Source organism: Molossus molossus, unplaced genomic scaffold, assembly GCF_014108415.1.
Source record: "Molossus molossus isolate mMolMol1 unplaced genomic scaffold, mMolMol1.p scaffold_m16_p_1, whole genome shotgun sequence".
Taxonomy (NCBI): Eukaryota; Metazoa; Chordata; class Mammalia; order Chiroptera; family Molossidae; genus Molossus; species Molossus molossus.
The window spans coordinates 242,145,001-242,167,631 of NW_023425344.1; the positions used below are offsets into that span (position 1 = coordinate 242,145,001).

General features: G+C 55.9%; 1 protein-coding gene across 1 annotated transcript; it reads right to left on the bottom strand.

Annotated features, from left to right (window-relative positions):
- On the bottom strand, positions 1-11,298 carry CHGA (chromogranin A). The gene is made up of 8 exons (XM_036272391.1): positions 11,072-11,298; positions 10,234-10,280; positions 7,546-7,639; positions 6,621-6,689; positions 5,519-5,617; positions 3,261-3,713; positions 2,082-2,557; positions 1-234 (listed from the first exon to the last, which is right to left on the bottom strand). The coding sequence occupies exons 1-8, from the start codon at positions 11,115-11,117 to the stop codon at positions 151-153; spliced, it is 1,368 nt and encodes a 455-aa protein (XP_036128284.1). The 5' UTR covers positions 11,118-11,298; the 3' UTR covers positions 1-150.
- Between the last annotated feature and the right edge of the window lie 11,333 nt (positions 11,299-22,631).

Genomic DNA, 22,631 nt, shown 5'->3' on the forward strand with positions numbered 1-22,631 from the left:
GGAGAGGAGCAAGGGGCAGCAGGTGGCCGGGCAGGGCGGCCGCCACCTCCCTACCGGAAGCAGCGCACAGGTCGGCGGGCAGGACCTGTGAAGGGGACGACACAGGACCCCGGGTGCCTGGGGCCCCGGCGGGTGGGGCCAGCCGGCGCCTCAGCCCTGCTGCAGCGCCTGCAGCTGGTGGGCCACCTTCTCCAGCTCCGCCTCGATGGCTGACAGGCTCTCCAGCTCCTGGTCCTAGGAGAGGACACCAAGGGTCAGGCCGGGACTGGCCCAGGGGCCGGTGCCAGCATGGCGGTCAGCAGCCAGCCCGACTGTGCTGCCAGCTAGCTGTGCGGCCTGCCTCTCGGAGCCTCAGGCCTCTGCACCATGGAGACTCTGATGCCTACAGGGCCGCTCTGAGGGGCACTGTGCACGAGAACGTGGGGGAGCCAGCCCTGACCCCACAGCGCCCCAGTGGCCCCTTACCCAGTCCTGCCGCCTCCTGGACGGTCCCAGGTGGGTGTGTGGAAAAGGAACCCTCTGGTTCAGAATTCCTTCAGTGCCCCCACCCCGGGCCTAGACTGTGCCAATGGCTCCCAGCGCGCGTCCGGGGCCTGGGTTTCCAGTCGGCGGCGGGCCTCCCAGCTGCGGGTGTGGGCCCAGGACACAGGCTGGGGGGAGGGCTGCCCCACCTACCTGTCGAGGGCTGGGCCTCAGTCCTTGGTCCCAATCTGGGGGGCCTGACCTCTGGTTGACAGGGTGGTTCAAGGACACATCCCATGAGCCCACTGGGTGCCCCAACCTCAGGAAGCTTCCAGGTCCCCAGAGCTGGGTCAGATGCCCATGAGACTGTGCCCTCAGGAGACCCCTGGCCTGACCTGGGAGGAGTGGTCTTGGGGTCCCTGCCGCATGCCAGGCTGCACCCGTCCCCACCCCCTGCACCAGGACAGCACTGACAGCCTCACTGGGAACAGGCACTGGTTGCCATGGAAACAGGAGCCCAGAGCCCTGTCTTGGAATAGCCCCTGGGGCATGAGTTCTGTGATCTGGAGCCATTTTTAGGAAGACCCTCGGGCTGGGTGGAGTGGTCCCCATGGCTCCCCCTGCCTGTGCAGAAGGGCGCTCCAGAGGCTGCGGTGAGGAGCGAGCTGCTGTTTCCTGGGCCCGTCCCTTCGGTCTCCTGGGGACATACAAAGGCCGATGACCTGCTCTGGCTCCAGCTGCTGAGACCCTTGTCCCAGACACACAGAGAGGGCTGGAGACCGAGGAAGCTCCCCCCAGGGCGTCCTCCAGCTCCAAGGCTGTGTTGCCAGCCTGCCAGGGACCCCAGCTCCCACCCGTCCCCTCCTGTGGGGCTGCGTCTCTGCACCCCACTGAGCTTCTCAAATTAGCATGGCCAGGTTTTCAAAGCTCACGTGTATCCTGATCATGATAGTGAGGTGAGCAGAAAGGAGTCCTTACCCCCATTTCACAAATGGGGTAACCACTGAGGCTCAGAGAAGGAGAGTGACCTGCCCAAGGTCACACAGCTAGAAGGAGGCAGAACCCGGGTTTTCGGGCACCCACCTGCTTCCCCCACTCACCACCAGGCAGGAGGTCCAACTGGCCCTGCCCCCCCCCTGCTTTCAGGGATGGGGGGCAGTGTCTGACCCTGGGAGACGAGGGTGTGGCTGGGCTGCCTGGGGTCCAGGAGCGGACCTGGCTGGACCAACCTCAGGGTCTTCCAACTGTCCCTTAGTGTCCCGTCCTCTCGTGCCCCCCCAGCTCTTGGGGCCAGTGGCGCCCTTTGTCTTCAGGGCAGTGGCCACTCACCCCTCTGGAGACTGGCTCCCGCTCTCCAGCCCCACGTGCTGATCTGAACACGTCCGCCTCCTGTCTGCCTGTCCACTAGCTTCACCAGGTGCCCTGGGAGCCACCTGCCTCCCTGCCTGGCACACTCTCCCCGCCCCTTCCCAGGTCTTCCCCGAACCCAGGCCTCTGTGGTGTCTCCGGGAGCTCCCAGTCAGCACCTCTCCGGTCCCAGGCTCCAAGGGGACACGACCACTCAGTGGGGCCCACACCCCGAGGGCCTGGCCCACGGCTGGCTTCCGCCCCATACCAACCTCCGGTCTGCGGTTGGCGCTGCCCTCCTCCGGGTAGCTGTGCGCCTGAAGGGGCAGGCCCGGCTCCACGGAGTCCTCCTGGGAGGGCGGCCGCCAGCCTCGCATCTGCAGCCCCGGACCTCTGAAGCCGTAGCCCCGGGCCGGGAAGGGTCGCTTCATGGAGTGGTCGGGGCCATCCTCCTCATCCTCCCCCTCCAGCCGCTTCTCGGCCGTCAGCTCTTTGGCCAGCTGGTCCATTTTGCTCCATCGCTTGGCATCCTCCCACTCCTCAGAGCGCCGCTCCTCCTGCTGCTCCCCGCTCTCCCCGCCCCGGAGGGCGCCTCGAGGGGGCCCTGCCATCGGGGGCCCTGCCATCGCCTCCGCCTCCGCCGCTGCCTCCTGCCGGGGCCGCTCCCGTTGCCCCTTCCCCTTGGGGGACTGAGCTTCCTCGGCCTCAGTCTTCCTGGCTCCATCCACAGCCAGAGCCTTGGACCAACCTGGAGCGGGTGGTGGACAAGAGCAGGAGATGAGGGGGGGTCACCACCTTCCCTGACCCCTGCCACTCCCTGGGGCCTCTCTGTAGCCACTACTGAGCCGCAGACCCCACACTCAGTGTCCAGCTCAGCGTCTCCACAAGATTCTACTCGGAGGGAAAAGCCATCTTAACACCATGTTTTGCCAGACCCTCTGAAAGCCCAGAGTGGTGGTTGGCCGGGGCCTACCTCTTCCTTTAGCCCCCTCATCCCAGACGCCCTTGACCTAGCTGCACAGGGAGGAGAGACCTTGACAAGGCCCACAGCAGGAGCCAGGGTCTTTCCAAAACCCTGGCTGAAGCTGACAACTGTCCCCAGAAAAGCCTGCTCCCACCTGTCATGCTGCCCCTCTGTTCCCAGAGCCTACCCACCCACCCTGCAAAGCCCCTCTGGCCTCCGGGTTGGGGGCAGGGGGAGGATCTATGTGCAGTAGTGGAGATGTGTGATTTTAGAGTCAGACAAACCCGGGTTGGAATCTCAGATTTTACTACAAATTGGCTGTGTGGCCTTGGGCATATTACTTAACCTCTCTGAGCCTTAGTTTCCCATCTGGAAAATGGAGATAATATCTACTTTCATGTGTGAAGGTGGACTGAGAGCGTGGACGAGGTCTCCCTCCCATCCGTCCCCCTCTCCTACAATGTGGTGAGGCCTCAGACATACATACCCTCACCCCTCTGGACCTCCTTGTAGCCGAGGCTCGGGTGGGGCTTAAATGCAGCAGTCGGGCCTTCTTCTTTAGAGATGACCTTCTCTCCAGCCTCTGCGTCCTTCTTCTCCTCCTCCTCCCCCTCTTCCTCCTCCGCCTCTCCTCTCCTTGCCTGCTGCCCTTGCTCTGAACCCTGCCCCTTCTCTCTGTCCGCCAAGCCCTGGGAGGGACCCTCACAGTCCTGCTCGGCCTGAGGGCCTGGGTGTTTCTGGCTAGGGAGGCTGGCTAGGGGGTGGGTGTTGGCAGCCTCCTCCTCCCCTGGGACCTGGTTGTCCTCCTCCTCCCTGGACCCCTGCCCAGGCTCTGGGGAGGCCAGGGGCCCGGTTCTATCCGTGTCGTGACCCTTCTTCTCCACCTCGTTAGAATCTCCCCTTTTCTCCGCGGCATCCTTGGAGGGCATCTCTTCTGTCTCTGCAGGAAGAACAGAGCAGAGTCAGGCCCCGAGGACCAGGCTGCACTCGGGGTCTCCCCAGAGCCCCACTTCAGATCTTGGTCATGGCATCTCTCTGATTCCAACGAGCCCAGCCCGAGACACCCGGCAGAATCAGGGTGCACTCTCCGTGTCTGGGTTTGACCTGAGCACGGATGGACTGTGTTTCTTCGTAATTCTGCCACTTAAAGAAGAAGGTGATTTTTTTAAAAAAGCTTGAAAATGACCCCAGAAGATAGAGTCCTGAACCGAAAATTAGGCCGTCAGGGGAGCTGTGATGTGCGACGGCCGAGAACGGCGTGAGAGGGCTCAGTTCCTCCATGTTCGTAGTTCTCATGAGAAGGTGTCTTCTGTGGCTGCCATGAAGACAGCCTTCCACCTAGTGAGACCCTCCCGTCGCTAGAATGGTTACTGTTGCACAAGCAGACCTGGTCCAGCCCATCTGACCAGGACTCCAGGGGAACGTGCTGCCGTCCATCCCCGCTCTGCGCTGACGCATGGCTGCTTCCCTTGTTGAAGCCTCCAGACACGCACACGCGCACATGCACACGCGCACACACGCACACTATACTACACTGCCCCCTACCGCAGCCCATGGCAGACGCCCACAGCCATCCAGACACGCGTTCCCATGGAGCCAGCCCGAGGAGTCCACGCCGTGCCCCAAGCAGCCTGGCCGATGGACTCCTGGGCCACCCAGCAGCTTCCCGAGGGAAGACCACTGAGAACTCGGCTCCCGAAAACCGGCCTGTTCACCCACCTTCCACTGCAAAGGGCAGGGCCTGCTGGGGTGGTTTGCGGATGTTTGCAGGTAGGAGGACGAGTCACGAGAGAATCACCTTGACCTACGCCACGATCTCTTTGACCTCTAAAAGCTCTCTGGTTTCAAGAAAGATGACCTGATTTTGGCCAGTGTGGCTCTGTTGGTTGGAGTGTTGTCCCATACACTGAAAGGTCATGGGTTCAATTTCGGATCAGGGCACATACCCAGGTTGTGGGTTCGATTTCCGGTCAGGGCACCAGGGTGTGTACGGGAGGCAACCGGTCGATATGACTGGTTTCTCTCTCCCCCACCTCCTTCCTCTTTCTAAAAAAAAAAAATCAATGAAAAACTTATCCTCAGATGAGGATTGAAAAAGAGAGAGACTGGCTGGTGTGGCTCAGGGGCTGAGCGTCGACCCAGGCACTAAGAGGTCGCAGGTTCGATTCCCGGTCAGGGCACATGCCCAGGTTGTGGGCCCGATCCCCAGTGGGGGGCATGTAGGAGGCCAGTCGATGTTCTCTCTCATTGATGTTTCTACCTCTCTCTCCCTCTCCCTTCCTCTCTCTCTGAAATCAATAAAGAGGAAAAAAAAATGTTTTTCAAAGAGAGAGAGATGATCCCGGTTCATTTAGTGTTTCGAACCTACTCCTCTGGGATCTGCCTGCAACTCGGCTCTGCTAAAGGTCCCACCTGATGCCAGGAGGCAGGTGCTCGGGCAGGGCCTGCTGCAGGGGCCACTGGGAAAGCCAGAGTCCAAGCTGCCCACCTGCCAGGCCAGCCACTTCCTGCTCTGGAGTGTCAGCCCTGTGGTGGGCAGATGGGGCGATGGAGGGCTTTGGAGGGGGACAGGCCCAGACGTGGACAAGGTACTTAACCTCTCTGGCCTCATTTGTAAGTGAAGGGCAGGACTGCTACCTCACAGGGCGCAGAGGAGGGGCTCTTCCCTCCTAGGGACACTCGATCTTACAGCCACCGTTGTTTTCTCTCCCTCCCTGGCCTCCGGCCGGACTGGCCAGCACTGACCCTTCAGCTCTGCCTGGTCATTCTGCTTCTCAAGAACCTCTGACAGTTCATCCTCAAAGCTGCTGTGTTTCTTCTGCTGATGTGCCCTCTCCTTGGCACCTGGTAGAAGAGAAGGAGACAAAGTCTCATTTGGTCTGAGCGGCACATTTGTCCGTGAAGGTGAAGGCCTCCATTCCTCCTATGTGCACCGAGCACAGCTTGTTCCCGACCTGCCCGGTGAGAGACGGAGGGGCGAGGGCTTGGGGATGGGGCCGGGGTTGGCTGCCCCTGTCCCCTCCTGGCTGGGGCCCATCCAGGTGGCCATACCACCTCCAGACTCAGCTCCTCACCTCGGAAATGAGAACAAGCCCTGCCTGCTACTTCACGGAGCAACAGAGACTCAGGTGGAGCAGAGGGTCCCGGGGGAAGGCAGGCGCCCCCCTCAGGACCTGGCTGGTAGTTAGGGGACCCTACAGCAGGAGGTAAGTGACTATTACCCTCATGGCTCTTGATTCGGGCAAATCCTGCTCAGCCTGGACCCCAGAAGTCCAAACCCTTGGGACAAAGCCAAGCAGGAGCCTGCGTCCAAGCTCAGGGTTGGCCCTTGCTCCCACAATCCAGAGACCCCTCTCCCTGCATCAGCCTGAGGCTGCCACCGCCTGGGGCTGTCCTGTCCTGTACCTGGCTCCTGATGGTGGCGCCTTGCCCAGGCCAGCTCTGCAGCTGGCAATGATTTTACCACCCATGATGGGAGTTTCTGGAATGGCCAGAGGAGCCCGACAGTGGCTGTGGGCACGGGAGTATGCCCAAAGGAAAGAGTCCTCTCCGCCGCCTCATCTCGAAAGTGCAACACTGAACTCGAGACAGCAGAGCTGCATCTGGTCTTGGCATGTCCCTAACTCACTGCGTGACCTTGGGCAAGACACTCAACCTCTCTGGGCCTCGATATCTTCAACTACATCAATGGCAGACTGGGCCAGGCGGCGTGGGGGCCCCGCTGTCCCACTAGTTGACAGGAAATCACTGCACATCAGACAGAAGCAGGACCTGCCGGACCTTCCACCCTGATGTCCTGACTCAGTCACTGGAATGACCCAGGTACAGGTGTGGTGGCTGCGAATACCTTGGAGAGCAAGGTCTTGGAGCTCTTTCAGCAAATTCTGATGTCGCAGGATTGAGAGAATCCGTTCATCTGCAATGAAGGACAGTGGTTACGGCCGCTGCCGGAGGACAGCGAGGAAGAGATGGCCACCAGCAGTTTCAGCCGAGCGCGGGCACTTTACTCTGGAAACTCCAACCTGGGCGGCGGCAGCAAGACTGGGTCTTGAGAGAACACTTTTGATATGACCGCCTTTCCAAGATGTCCATCGGTTTCCTTCTACTACAGAAAGGTCACCACGGTCCCAGTACCCAGACTTTGGCCAAGAGATGGCAGCCCTCGGGTGAGGTGGGGGTGTCTTCCAACACAACGTGTCCCCCAGCTCCGAGCCTTTGCTCCGCTGTCCTGGCCTCCTGGAGTTCCTACCCTTTCTTCATTTTTCTACCCATTGGTTTCCAACTTTTCTCTTAACCCCCCTCCTCGATGCTAACGTTGGCTCTGTCCAGCAGCGGGTCAACACTTGGCTGCCTGCTTGGCGGAGCCTTCCCCTTCTCTTGCCCCCCACTTGCTCCTTTGGCCATCACATGTCTAAGGTGCTACCAGGTGGCGGCAGCAGCTCCTGGCACTGAGGATTCGCACACAGAATCCTTGTCCACAGGGTGCTCACCTTCTGGCGGCTTGCTGTTCCAGCCCTGGCTTCGTTCTGCCCAGAATCCTAATTGTGTTCATAGTTGCCCCTCTGCTAGGCCATAAGCTCCAGGTGTACAGGGCCTGTAACTCCCTCATCTCCCTGTACCCCTCAGACCGCAGCACAGGCCTGGACAAGGCAGGCACTTGGTCAATGACAGTTGAAACAAGTCACTGAATTCCACCAGAAGCCACACACCCATGTCTGGCCGTCCAGCCCAGCAGGCGGCAGCCCCTCACCCCCAGCCTGGCCCGTACGTACCTCCTCGGAGTGTCTCAAAACACTCCTGGCTCACAGGCATGGGGCTGGGCTTGGAGAGTGTGTCAGAGATGACCTCAACGACGCACTTCATCACCTGGAAGGAGAGGGGGGCAGGCTGGGGGTGGCTGGGGCATGGGACTCAGCCCCTGAAGCCTCCAGGGCAAATTTCTAACAAGGACATAGGACATCTGCTCTTGTCTTCAGGAGTCCAAGGGTGCCTGGCTCAGGGGCACAGCTCTGCTTTCTCGACCAGACAGTAGCAGCAACGCTAAGAGAATACCCTTATATGGTACTTATCCTATGCCAGGAACTCCAATGACCTGGCCAGCAGGTGCCCCTCTAAAGTGGGGGTGGGTACCTGGTGACTTCTCATCCTCAGGGGTTTCTCTAAAGACGGGGAAGCTATCCGGGCCCATTTCACTCAGCAGTTAGAGCATCAGCCTGCAGACTGAAGGGTCGCGGGTTCAATTCTGGTCAAGGGCATGTACGTGGGTTGCAGGTTCGATCCCCAGCCTGGTCAGGGTCATGCAGGAAGCAACCAATTGATGTGTGTCTCTCACATCGCTCTCTCTCTCTTTGTCTCTCTCTCTCTCATTCCCTCCTTCTCTCTGTTCAACTCTCTCTAAAAATGAATGGAAAAATATCCCTGGGTGAGGGTTAACAAAAAATAGAATAAAATAGAAGATGGGGAAGCTGCTTCTGGGTATCGCACATATGTCTTGCAAAAGTACTTTGGTCTTATAGACGCCCAAAAGGTCAGCTGTCTCCAGGAAGCCTTTCTGGACCACCCAGAGGAGAGCAAAGACCTTCCCTGGCTCTACCCTGTCTGGAAACAGGACTCAGATCACTGTCTCCCGACATCCATGCAGTGGTCACATGCAGGGAGTGACAGCCTCACGGTCTGGCTCCTTAGTCACCCACGGGATGAATCCACTGGCTGGAGGTGGGCACACATCAGCCATATCTGGGTCTCATCCCAGGTCAACAGCAGCCATATCTCTGAAAGTCTTGTCCAGTGCCTAGCAAGGCGCTGCGGATAGCCAGGACCCTGGGAAATGGGTATTTGAAGATGGTGCCAACCTAGCTGTGTTGTCTTGGGATGTGACTTGACCTCTCTGAGCCTCAGTTTCCTCACTTGTGAAATCAGAGTGAGAAGAATCTCCCAACTCCTCTCCCAGGGTTACAGGTACAGATGGGAAAACACTATAAAGTGTGAAGTGCCACACACCCAGGGCGGGATACACAACCCGGACCCTGCTTCAGCTACCTAGAGCCAGGCGGAGGAGCGTGAGGTGTCAGACGTGCACCAGGCAACACTGGTAGGGAGTGAGGGGGCGGAAGGCTGTGTCTACGGGATGCCAAGGCAACCTGTCCAAGGATCCAGGATGGCAAACAGCTGTACAGTTGTCACAGCGTCGTAGGATGGAGTATTCAAGTCTTAAACAGCCCCCGATCCCAGGCTCCTGAGTACAATATGGTGACCTAAATATCTCCCAAAAGGGATCTGGCCAGGAGGGTCCTTCAGCCTGCGCCTTGCATCTCCCTGCAACCTCACACCTTGCGCTGGAATAACGATACCCAAGAGTCTACGAGGACAGATTCTGAGAGAGAACTGGGTACGGATCCCAAGAACAACGGGGAGATTGAGAAGGAAAGGTCTAGAAATAACAGGGCCCATTTACTGAGGACCAACTACGTACCAGGCACCTCACACATCTGATTCTTACTCCTCACAACTCCCCTTCAGGGAAATACTACAGATAGGAAAAGGGGAAGCTCACAGAAGTTAAGGGTTTTCCCCAGACTTCACAGCTACAAGTGGTAGAGGTTTAAATACAGGCCTGTCTGCAACTAAAGAAGAGGAAACACAGTTAAGCAAATTGATGCTTTGGATTTTAACCATAGTCTCTCTGGATGGAAGAAAACAGCTCCTGGAAAGGTGGGGAGCAGAAATTTATCTGCCTCTCAAGTGCAGGTATCTGTGAGCACCAGAGATTAGAAAACCAGCCCCAGCTGACATGAATGGATTTCAAGTTTACACCCCACATGGAGTGTATACTGTGCACTCTATACATGGAGTGTATTGCTGGCAACAGGAAACCCTCCCCCGCCCCCACCCAACCAGTGTCTCCTAAGTCCCTTTCCTGGGTGACATCCACCATCAGCCTAACTGGCCAGGACCCTGAGTGCAGAAGCCACGACCAAGAATGTTTTTGTCGTGGCCCTTTGGGAGAACCATGGCTTGAGTAACTGTGGGGTGAACTGTGTTGCTGGCAGAGCCTTGGGAGGTGGGGAGGGGGAAAGCAAAGGGAGAGGTGAAGACCTGGTTTTTGCATGTCTGTGGACAAACAACCACAGAACAGAGAAGCCACCCCCAGCAGCCCCTGGTGGGTCTGCCAGATTCAGAATGTTCAACACAGTGGGTCTGGAACTGCAGCCCAGCAGGCAAGACAGGCCCCACTGGGCTGCGCCTCGGCTCCGAGGAAGCTGGGGAAGTCCCCCAGCAGGATGGCAGGGCAGCCAGGCGGTCTTTGATATCTTCTTCTGCAAGCTGTCCCCAGGCTCAGCAGCCGCAGTGCTGGCTCTTGGCTTTATGCCAGACTCACTTCTGCAGCTGCCCAAGAACTGGCTGTAAGGTGTCCACTGGGACCTCCTCCCCCTCCCGGGGCATCCCGCATCCCTCCTTACCTCCGTGTCCCTTTTACTCATTGGGCTGTTCACAGGGAGGGCAAAGACTGGGAAGAAAAAGAGAGAGCTGGGGTCACTCTTCTGCTCTGAGGGGAGAGCCCAGTCCTTCCTGATGGGTTTAGCAGGGGCCCGTTCACCTCTGCACTCCCCCTCAAAACTGCCCCCACCCAAATGAGATGCTGGGGCTGATTTTCCCTTCCCTGGCTGCTGCCTCTGGGGGTGTCTCCCAGAGGCTGCACTGAAAGCTCAACCCTTCCCTTCGGGAGAGCTTCTGCTCTGGAGGGGGTGTGGGAGCTGAAGGGAAAGTGTGAAAACAAGGCCAGGGCTGGATGGGATTGGGGTGGCAGGAGAACGCAGGGAGAGGTGGGAGACCCCAGCGGTGCGGGGAAAGAGAAGGGGGTGGTGAGAGGTGAGACTGAGGTAAAAGTCAAGGGCAGGAAGACGAGGCGAGCGGGGGATGGAAGAGGGAGAGAGGTGAGGCCAGAGGGGGAGCCAGCAGCAGCCTTCCCATCTCCCCCAGTGACCTTGGCCACGGCACGGAGCCGGAGCTGGCCCTGCAGCGCGGACGCCCAGCCCAGACAGGGGGTCGGGGAAACAGGGCGCCCTGCCTGGCGGGGTCCAAGAGTCGTGCCCAAAGGGTCCTGTCTGCGGGTTCCGGGCCGAGGCCCCTTGGCGGGTCAGGCGGGAGGCGGCGGCGCTGTCCGCGGTGCTGAAAACTCGCCGCGCGGTAGGCAGGCACAAGGGGTGCGCGGCGCGGTGCGGGGCAGGCAGGGGCGCCCAGGGCCCTCCCCCGAGACGGCCCCTGCCAGTCCTAGCACAGCATGCAGTCCCCGCTCACCTTGCCCGGCGCAGAGCAGAAGTGCCAGGACCGCGGCGGGGCGCATGGCGAACCCGGGGCGCCGAGCAGCTTGGAGACCTGGGGCCGGGCACGGCGGGCACCCGGCGAGAGGTGGCTGCACAGGCGGGGCAGGGCAGGCTACCGCGGCGCTGGCGGGGGCCGGGGTCCAGCGTCTCCGCGTGTCCGTCGGTCGGTCCGCCCACCAGCCTCACTGCACAGAGCCCGGGTACTGCAGTAGCAGGAGCAGCGGCAGCCCTCGCGCGCTCCCGCTTATATAGCTCCCGAGCCAGGAAATGACGTCATCGGGCCGCCCCCTGCCCCCTTTCCCCACCCCTCTGGGGGTCCGGCTGCAGTTCACTCGACCCCCAGCCTCACCCCTCCTGCCTCTGGTCCCCGCCGCTCACGGCTCTTGAGTCGGGCTTCCAGGAAGTGGCACCGGGGACTCGGCTGCTTCCACCCTCGACGGCTCCACCGACTGGCCGTGTCCCGGGGCAAGGCACTGTGGGTCTCAGCCTCGAGCTCTGATGCGCGGGGGTCCCTGCCAATCCTGGCACAGCATGCATTCTTCCTTGCCCCTGGCAGACCTCACTGGCTCCGGTGTGCTCACCCTTCAGGGCTCCCTCAAATATCTAGGGGGCCCTAGAGAGGCTTCCCGACCCCTGTCTGAATAAGGCCTCTCGGGCAACTCAGGTTGGTGCCTTCGCGATTTGTAATTGTACAGGATATGTATGTATTTATTTATTTGAACAACGTTTAGTCTCCATTGCTTCCACAGCGCTGGCACAGAGTAAATGCACTTAATAGATCATTGTTGAATATACTGAGTGGAAGTACAACCCACGCAGGAATGAATCCTGGGCTCTGGCCATTGTTAGTTCTCATGGGGGATGGTGAAGGAGGAGTGGGGGATAGTTCTTGGTGTCAAACCAAAATAGGTGTCCTTGTAACTTCTACTCAGTAGCCCTAGTCAGCCCCTAAGGACCACCTTCTTGCCGCTGTAACCCATCATGTATTTGAGAACAGCGCTCAGCTCTTCTTGAGTGTACTCAAAACCTGAGGGTTCTGTGTGTAAGGTTGGTTCTCTGGCTTGTTTCCCTGTGCCCTGGGAATCTCATGCTCAGCCGCATTGCTACTCTCAACCTGGGACCACATCAGAAATCCTTTGCCACCTGACCGGAATGTCACAGTGAACCTGGTATCTGAGCTACCATTTGGCATTGGCTAGCATAGTCCAGAGCCCCTCCTTTCTGGGACCCCCCCCCATCTCCTGCTGCTGTTTCCCACCTCCTGCCGCACACCTGTGCCCACTCCACCCCTAGGAAAGAACCTGGCAAGAGCTCAGAGGAGATGAAATGATCTTGTTCATGCATTTCTTCGTTTCTTCAACTGTTTGTTAAGTACCTACTATGTGCTTAGAGCACCTTTCAGCTGTCTAGGTGCTGAGGATACAGCAGTGCACGAAACAGACAAAAGCCTGGACCTTATGGAGTTTACTGAAAACAGACAGTGAATAAGTAAAGAAGTAAAATGCACAGTATGTCAGGTGGGGACAAGTGCTGTGGACAAAAATGAAGCAGGGAAGAGGGGGTTCTGAGGAAGGGAGGGTGAGGAGGCCTCACCTAGGAGGGGACATTTCAGCAAAGACCTGAAGTTGGTGAAGAGAGGGGTTGTCCAGGGGAGAGGGCTCCAGGTAGAGAGAAGAGCCAGTGCAGGCACCCGAGGGAGGAATATACCTGGTGTGGTCAAGGAATAGTGAGGAGACAAAATGGGAAGGCCTGGAATATATAGCTGAACAGTAACACACAGCCCATCTCAAAAGCTTGGAAATGCACAGAAATACAGGAAAAGCACTTGTACTCACACCATCCAGAAATAAGCATCTGTAACTTTAAAGAATATATTCTACAGCCTTTGTTGAAGTGGCTGCCTTTGTAAAGGGTAGTTCCCGATGCAAGACTTCAGCTGAGCACTGAAGGGTTAAGTACCTGGGGCCCTTCGGATGTGGGTTATCTTGAATGTACTGAACAGAGTTGCATCATGCTTCCTCTCCAGCATCTTATCAGAAAGATTTATTCATGTCAGGAGATTACTGGTCCACCACAATTTATTGTGTGCCTCAATTTGTAACACACAGACACATTTCCTAGTTTTTTGTTCTTATAAAAGACAGTCTTAGACACAAACCTCTGTAGCATTTGCAATGATTGCATTTAGTAGTAGGTGAACTCCTTGGTCCAAGAAAATGGTCATTTTTAAGGGGCTTGATATGCACTGCCCGGCTGCCATGAAGGAAGTCGAACCACTTTCCACGGGGAGAGGGCTTTTCTCGGCCACTCCCAGAGCCGCCGCAACCTCCCAGAGCACCTGCTCTCCAGGACCTGACCCTGTTTGCCATGAAACTGAGCACAGTTAGCTAGCAGAAATGTCCCAAACCAGGCTTTACAAGTGACAATGCCACTAACTAGCATTTGCAGTGTGCTTCATAGCTTCAAAACAGTCCATCACTGACCCCTTACAGCACCCTGGGCCTAAATTAGAGAGGGGTTTGGAAACTGCAGAGACCCGGAATGTTGGAAGTGAGTACCCAAGGTGCCACCTGGCAAGTGAATGGGAAAGTTGGACCTAGGGCTTGTTTTGCCCAAATGCCCCATGTTTTCTGCCATCTCCTGACTTGTCACAGGCTGTTCCCTCTCCCTGGGAAGCCTCCCGTTACCATCCACTCCCTCCCCTATGGCCTGGCAAACTTTCACACCTTTTAAGACCTGAGCTAATTGCTTCCTTTTCTCTGCCTCCACAACACTTATTTGAGCATTTTTCCCAGGAAGTTGAAAATATTTGCCTTTAGGCCCTGGCCAGGTAAGTCAGTTGATTTGACTTACCTGGTTACGGGTTCGACCCCTGGTCAGGGCACACATAAGAAGCAACCAATGAATGCATAAATAAGTAGGGGGAAATTAGTGTTTCTCTCTCTCTCTCAAATAAATAAATAAATAAATAAAATATTTGCCTTTATCTCATTACACTTTGAGCTCCTTGGTAATTGGTCTGCATCCTGCCCCTCTTGGGGCTTTGGTTCCTGACATAGCGCTGGGCACGCGGTTGGCACAATGGGGAAATGAAAGAAGGAAGAAACTCACATCCCTTGATCCCACCTTTGGGCTCTGGGATGGGCCAGTTAGTTAAGGTTAAGCTTCTGGAACAAAAGACCCTAAAACACAGAGGGATAACATGAGTCTTATTTCTCTGTCACACAGCAAGGCTCACTCATGGGGTGGCTCTGCATGAGATCTCCATCTTTGAAACCAAGGCAGCTATTCGAGTGGTTACAGTTTATCAGTCATCACGTAGGGACAAAGGGTAGAGGGAGGCCAAGCAGCCCCTTTGTAAGGAGATGATGCAGAGCTTGCATGCATCACTTCCCCCACTGGCTAGAACTCCGGCACAGGGACACACGTAGTCGTAAGGGAGGCAGGACAGCCACAGGGGGTGGTTCTGATTACTAAAGGAAGAGGGGATTCTGGAGGACAGTGAACATTCTCTACTACACCGCCCATGGGGACGATGACTGTGAACCCAGCCCTGTTGTGATGTTCTGTGAAGATCAGCCCTATGAGAGCTACTGTCATTATACTTGTTTACAGGTGGAGTTCTGCAAGGGAATTAAGTCCAGGTGCCCTAAGGCATTCATCACATGTAATGAATTAATGTCTCTTGCATGCATCTAGAATGGCACTAATTATGCACCATCCTTGGGAGAATTGATAAAATTGTCTCTCAAATAACCTCTGTGTTATATGGTTCTGAGGAGGCATCCCGCATGGAGCTGTTGATGGGTACATTTCAAGGAGCCAGGCACTGGGTTTGATTCTTGTCTCTGTTTGGGTTCCCCAAAAGCAGACATCCAGACAAGGATTTGGGAGTGCAAAGAATTCATTTGGAAGTGATTCCAGGAAGCACAATAAGGAAATAGGAAGCGAGACAAGGAAAAGAGAAAGCCACTGGAGGGTGTGTTCATGAGTGAGCCACCGCTGAGGGCAGCAGAGACTCCGTCTAGCTGGGGCTCGTTGAGAAACTCCGTGGGCACACCTCAGAATTGTTCCACTGGGGCGAGGAAGCTGCGGACTTACTTCTGATTCCTTTCCCTCGTTGGGGTCTCCCCTGGAGGCACTGATTTACAGCACTCTGGTCAGCTCTGGGGAAGGGCCAAGCGGACTCCCACTGCAGAGAACACCCTCAGGCAGAGAACGCTGGGAGCTGTTGGTGTGTATGGGAGCTGTTTACAGGTGACCTGCAAGGTGGCCCAAGGGGGCATCGATGGGACAGGGACATGTGCTACCTGGCTCTATACATGTTATTTCATTTCATGTTTACAGTAAACCTGTGGCTACGTTATTAACGTCTCTATTTCTCATATGCAGAAGCTAAAGCTCAGAGAGATGGAGTAACTCTCCCAAGGCCACACAGCTGGGAAGTGGTGGAGTGTGGGGAGCAGCCGGCTAGCTCATGCCTCTCCACACTCCCCTTCCCGGCCCTAAGCCCTCTGTCAGCCTCGTGTTTCAACTGGTCCCCATCAGCACCCCCCACACAAAAAACTCCTGCCTTCAGGATTTGGGGGGGCTTCTGATTTTTGGAGAAAGGCAGTTATTTGTCCCATCTCGGGTGGCTACAGCGTGGACAAAGGCGGTCTTTAGTACTCGAAGTCTACACGTGCCGTCTCCAGCACAGCACGTCCTTGCTTGGACTGTGCAAGACTCCCGACAAGTCTCCAGCCTCCATTTCCTTTCAGGTTGCTGCCCCTGACCTCCTCTCGTCTTGAGGTTCTGGAGCTGCCCCTGGTTACGACGAGCACCCCTTATTGTTGCACATGGTCAGGTCCTTGCTTTTTTCCCCCAGACAGTTTTTCTTACTGTGAACCACTCCTACGGAAACGCAGAGGCCGGGAGAGAAAGCCGAGGTGCGGCTCACGGTGCATGAATTATGCAGTAGGAGGAATCAGAGAGGCGGTGGTCTGCTCTGAGCAGGGCCGCCGCCTCCCGGAGACTCCTGTCAGTGCCGGGACCAGCAGGTCTCAACCCGCTCACTGCTTCCCCAAGATCTGCTGCCAAATTTTGATCCATGCCCCAGATGTGTTTCGATTATCACCACATATGTGCACTGCCCTGGTTTTGTGCGTCAAATGAAGCATGGAGCTGGGCGGGGGGGTGCTGCAGCACAGCTCACTGAGAGGCAGAGACAAGGGGCAAAGCAAAGTCGGGAGCCCTTCGCATTGCGAGTACTGGGGGGCACTGTGGGTTAGCCTGCTCATCCCCACTCTAGTGCCGGGCAGAAGTAGGAAAGCGGAAAACCACGTTTCCCAGACCTCCTGGCAGCTGAGGACCTGGATGTGGTTTAGGTTCTACCAATCGGAGGGACGTCGCAGGGACAGGATTTGGCGTCGTGTGCAGGGAGACGGGACGCAGAGCCACGTGTTCCAGCGGACGGGACAGGCGGTGGCTCTGGGACGGCGGCCGTGGTGCCAGCTTCCCGAGTGGCCACTTTCCCCTTCCTGGCGGGGGCAGCACTCGTTCTGAGCCATGGTTTCGCGCGTTGTTTCTGCAGCCAGCTTCTTCCAGTGATTCTGGAAGCCACTTGATATCCGTTTCCTGAACGGAACCCAGATGGAAACAGGGAAGCGGCCAGTAAGGGCAGTGAGCAGTGCTCACAGCAACAGCAGCACGGGGTGGGTGGCCGGTGACAGGGCGCTGCAGTGTGGCTCGAGCCCTGTCGCTGTGTTGAAGGAAAGGGACGGTGTCGGGCACCATTGATTTCCCTGGCTCCAGGGGCAGCCAGACACAGCACTTCCCCAGAGCTACCATCGCCTGGCCAGGGAGCCTAGCTGGCCACCCTCCCGCTCCGTGCCTGAAACATGGCACACATTGTGTTGGAGAGTGTGGCTGGAAGCCGAACCCCAGGAGCCGACCTTCTGCACATGGACGCTTCGCTCTGCCCCGCCGGCAGGGAGGTGCTGTGGTCTCCCTCGTCGCAGTGGCCAGGAGGCGGAGGTTTAGAGAAGCCGCCCAAGCTGCTTGGTCGCCGTACAGCCCGAGTGACAGAGGCAGGATCTGACCTCGAGCTGTGTAGTGTGGAGAGTTGTAGTACAGAAGTTTATAGGTTTTATTTATTTTTTTAAATGTGTTTATTGACTTTTTTAGAGAGAGAGGAAGGGAGAGATAGAAACACTGATGCAAGAGAAACATCGATCGGCTGCCTCCTGCACGCCCCCTACTGGGGATCGAGCCCACAACCTGGGCATGCGCCCTGACTGGGAATTGAACCCGGACCTCTCAGTCCATGGGAGGACGCTCAACCCACTGAGCCACACTGGCCAGGCCAGAAGTTTGTTGCTTTTAGATAAAGAGGGTAAACACAATATCGTCTGATAACACAGGAAGTTGAGACTCAGGGATGAACAGTGCCTTGTCCCAAGTCACACAGTGAATCAATGGCAGGACCATGATGGGAGCCACGCTCTCCTAGTGCCCAGCCTTAGGTTTTCCTTCCTGGTCAAGGCTGCCTTCTTCTGGGGGTCCCCCAGGTGGGCCGGGGACCCAGGCCTTTCTCAGGGTGCCCAGTTACCTTGCAGAGGTGCGTTCTGGAGACGGTCACCCTCTGGCCTCTCTGGACCCTGCCTCTTTTCACCTGCTCTACCAGAGCTGTTAGGGGGCTGGGGGCTGGGAAGGAACCTCAAAGGGAAAGGGGGGCGGGAAGAGATAAACCAAAGCACTTATATGGATAAATGCATAACCAATGGACACCGACAATAGTGTGGGGAAGGCAGGAGGGGGGCAGGAGCGGGGAGGAGGGGGTCAATGGGGGAAAAAAGAGGGGACATCTATAATACATTTAACAATAAAGATAAGATTTAAAAACAAAACGCACATTTATCGAGCATCTCCTGTGTTCTAGGCTCTGTTCTGGATGCTTGGGGTATGCTTGTGAAGAAAAGAGTTTCTTGGCGCTTATACTGTGGGCAGGGGAGAAGGCAATAACCAAGCTATGCCAAATAAGTACATTCTATAGTGGTTAGAAGGTGGTGATGCTGTGAACACAGAAAGAGTGGAGCAGGGTAAGGGGCTTGGGGATGGTAGGGTGGGAGGGCGTGGCCTCATCAAGCAGGTGGCCGGGGTAGGCCTCATTGAGACCGTAACCTAAGTGAGGACTTGAAGGACTTGACAGAGAGAGCCATGTGGATGTCTGGGAGAACAAGCATTCCAGGCAGAATGAATAGGCAGTGCAAAGGCCCTGGGGCTTCAGTACACCTGGCGGGTTTGAAGCAGACCAAAGTCCAGCTGGAAGAGAGGAAGTAGGCAGAGGGTAGTAGTGGGTGAGACAGTATTGGGCCAGACTGTGCTGGGCCTCATGCTCTGGGGAGGATTCGGGCTGTTACTTTGAGAAACAGGAGTCCCTGGGAGAGGAGGGCTGCAGAGGTTGGCGATGGTGGGATGCTCAAAGGCACTGTATGGATGTGCCTGCAGACCAGCTAGCTCCCAGCTGCCCAGCACCCTCTCTCCGTCCTGGGGGCTTGTCGAGCCACTTCTGAATTAGGAGGAAGTCATTGCCACTGCCTGTCCCAGGTGGCCAGAAATGTCCCTTTGGGTGCGTACCAGATCCCAGAGAGTGACTGAGTGCTCAGGACATCTCCACACGGGGAGTCCCTGCCAGGAGGTCCTTGCGAATGGCTTTCTTCCTGTCCCTCAGGGAAAGTGGCAGCTGCTTATCTGATGGGGAGTCCAGGTCCCTGGACAGCAGAATCAACATGCCCTCAGCCCTGCTTACAAAATCATATTTTCCAAACACACGGCTCCTCCAAGCCCCTTATCAGGCCTCCCGGTGGCAAAGCCTGGTTGCCGGGCAATGCTGTTTTATCTGCACAGGCCAGTGCGAGGCGATTGCATTAGGTCCTCTCCCACCTGTCTCTGCAAACATCTCTGGGGCCTCCAATTAAGGTTTTGCTTTTCTTCTTTGGCAGATGTTTGTTTTAATCTAATAAAGCTGTTTACAGGCCTCAGTGGGTGGACGAGGGCTTTGGTGGGCCCCAGCCCAGGAGGATGGTGGGAGAGGTGGGGGAGGGTGCCGTGGGGGAGGGTGCCATGGGCTGGGCTAGTTCACGTGAGGCAGGAGGCACAGCGGGTCGGAAAGAAGGACCAGGTCTGGGCCAAAGTGAGATTGGAGTAGTCTTCCCCCTGCCTCGCCTTCTCCCTGCAGCCACATCCCCACGGGAGCCCCCAGTGGCCTCCCTCCTACCAGGATGCCTCCTGTGGGGACCCCTCTGCATCAGAAACATCTGTATCCAGGGAGAGCAGCTGGGAGGGGGCTCTGCAGAGGCTCCGTAGGGGGTGCTGTGGAAGGACGCTTAGCAGTGAGCAAATCTCACCGTCACGCCAAGCAGACCAGGACACTGGAAACTAGAGGTCTGGGGCGAGACGGCCGTGAGCGTGAGGTTCAGGGCCGGGAGCAGAGGGGCCGTCCTGAGCCCGCAGCCGGCATGTGCTAGGCAGGGAGAGGGACGCACCCCTGCCCTAAGAACTGGGTCAGAGCAATGCGGGGGCTTCTCGGATGGGGCCAGGTAGCTGGGACACTGAGGGAGAGACAACCCCTTTCCAGGCCCTAACTTCTCAACTCTATGGGCCCCCAAAGGTTGACTTTTAGGGCCTCCCGGAGAAGAGTCTTCGGTGACTTCAGGGCCATCCTGGCCCCCAGAGTCCCTCACCAGCTGGCAGAAGCAGCTTATGATGGCAGAAAGAGCTGCACGTGGGCACCAGGAGACCTGGGTTTGCGTCCTGGCTCTGCCTAGTCGTGGCACCTTGCAAAAGTCACTTGACCTCTGGGAGCCTCTGCTTCCTACTCCATGAACCGGCCAAAATAATCCCTGTGTGATTTCTGTGAACTGAACAGAAAATTCAGTCACCAACAACTCCAGTGCTTGCAATGTCTGGGGCGGCCCAGAGGTGCTGATAACTACAGGGAAAGTCCCTGGGTGCCCGCCACAGGGGACTGCCTCCCCCAGGTCTCAGGTGCCATCCCAGCTCCCTCCCTCGGGCTCTGTCCTCCGGTGGGGCGGTGGGGTGTTTGGTTTCTGGGGTCCCATTTGTGGTTGACTGACTGACTGAGCCTGAGCAGGGCTGGGCCCCTCGGCTGGGAGAGCTACAGCTCCCCCTGCAGGATGGGGGTGTTAGAGTGCTGCCTCCAGGGCTGGGTGAGGACTCGGGGAGTCGCCGTGTGTCAGGTGTTTTGACACGGGCCTGGCCCGGAAGGAGTCAAGTCAGCACCTACCTGCTCACGGTAACTTTAGGACGTGGTCTCCTCCAGGACGGAGAATCTCTGGTGGTCAAGCCGATCGAGCTCCCCACAGCTGTATCCCGTGCCCTGCAACGCGGAGCCCTGGGCAGTGACGTTGTGGGGGGCCCTGGAGGTGAGACGGCTGATTCTGCTCTCCACAGAGGGGCGGGTGGTGAGCTGATCCCCCAGCCCTCAGGCCCTGCCCGTGGAGCGCCTGTGTTTCTGGGGCCTGCAGGAGCCTCTTATCTCCTGACAAATGCTATTTCAGAGCCAATTAGCCGAGCAGCCTCTCCCGCAAAGAACAGGCTGTTCCCTCCCCCTCCTTGCTCCCCCAGCTCACTCAGCAGTCTGGGTTCCTTGTTTCTCCTCCTGCCTCCTCACGCTGCAGGAGCTGGCAGAGCATCCTGGACCACGTGGGGTTTCATCATGGGCACTCCCCTGACAGACTAGGTAAGTCCAAGTGCTGACTTGGCATCCTCAGCTTCGTCCACCTGCCCACGATCACCTTCCAGCTTGGAGGGCCTCAGGAAGGCCTTCCGCTACTCTTGCATCCCTGATGGGATGGCTCTGAAGAAGCCACGCCCCTCCGCCCCGGCTCTCAGTCCTATTGGCTCCCAGTTCTACTGGCTCCCAGCTCCAGGACAGCTGGTTCAGGCCAGTGGATAGATGAAGCTCTAGCTTAGGCCTGGACCACCCCGGGCTACTCAGCACCTCACCCTGAAAACCAGTGAAAATGAACACACAACAACACAAAATCTATGGGATGCAGCAAAAGCAGTTCTGAGAGGGAAGTTCATAGCACTACAGGCCTACCTCAAGAAACAAGAAAAATTTCTAATAGATTATCTAACCTCACAACTTAAAGGACTAGAAAGCAAACAAAAAGAAAACCCTTGAGCAAGTAGAAGGAAGGAAATAGTAAAGATCAGAGCAGAAATAAATGACATGGAGACCAAAAAAACAATTTAAAGGATCAATGAAACAAAGAGCTGGTTCTTTGAAAAGATAAACAAAATTGATGGACCCTTATCTATACTCACCAAGAAACAAAGAGAGAGAACCCAAGTACACAAAATCAGAAATGAAAGAGAAGAAATAATAACGGACACCACAGAAATACAAAGGATTGTGAACAAATATTATGAACAATTATACGGCAACAAATTCAACAATCAAAGTGAAATGGACAAATTTCTAGAAAGACATAGTCTCCCAAAACTGAACCGGAAGAGATAGAAAACTTGAACAGACCAATAACAACAAAAGAAATTAAAGATGTAATCAAGACTCTCCCAGCAAACAAAAGCCCAGGCCCAGATGGCTTCACGGGGGAATTTTACCGAACATTCAAAGAAGAACTGATACCCATTCTCCTCAAACCATTTCAAAAAATTCAAGAAGAAGGAAGTCTTCCAAACTCGTTGTATGAGGCCAGCATAATTCTAATTCCAAAACCAGAAAAAGACATTACAAAGAAAGAAAACTACAGGCCAATATCCCTGATGAGTATAGATGCCAAAATCCTGAACAAAATACTAGCAAATCAAATCCAGCAATACACCAAAAAAATTATTCACCATGACCAAGTGGGATTCATCCCAGGGATGCAAGGCTGGTACAATATTCTCAAATCAATAAATGTGATACACCACATAAACAAAATGAAAGATAAAAATCATATGCTCACATCAAAAAAGCATTCAACAAAATCCAGCACCCATTTCTGATAAAAATGCTCAGCAATCTGGAAATAGAGGGATCATATCTTGACATAATAAAGGCCATATATGAAAGACCTACAGCCAACATCATACCCAATGGGCAAAAACTAAAAGCATTTCCCTTAAGAACAGGAACAGGACAAGGATGCTCACTTTCACCACTCTTATTTAACATAGTTCTGGAAGTCTTAGCCACAGCAATCAGACAGGAAGAAAAAATAAAAGGGATCCAAATTGGAAAGGAGGAAGTGAAACTGTCACTATTTGCAGATGACATGATACTATACATAGAAAACCCCAAAGACTTCTTCAAAAATTTACTAGACTTAATGAATGAATTTGGCAAAGTAGCAGGATACAAAATTAACGTCAAGAAATCGATGGCATTCTTATATGCCAATGATGAACTCACAGAAAGAGAAACTAAAAACACAATCCCATTTATCATCATGGCAAAAAATTTAAAATACCTAGGAATAAACTTAACAAAAGAAATAAAGGACCTATTTGCTGAAAATTAC

Bases quoted from the DNA above. Each gene is read 5' to 3' on its own strand.
- CHGA (XM_036272391.1), bottom strand. From the start codon at position 11,117: ATGCGCCCCGCCGCGGTCCTGGCACTTCTGCTCTGCGCCGGGCAAG. The intron at 7,640-10,233 runs GTAAGGAGGGAT...CTCTCCTTCCAG, and splicing joins TGAGTAAAAGGGACACGGAG to GTGATGAAGTGCGTCGTTGA. The intron at 3,714-5,518 runs GTCAGTGCTGGC...TTCTTCCTGCAG, and splicing joins TGACCAGGCAGAGCTGAAGG to AGACAGAAGAGATGCCCTCC.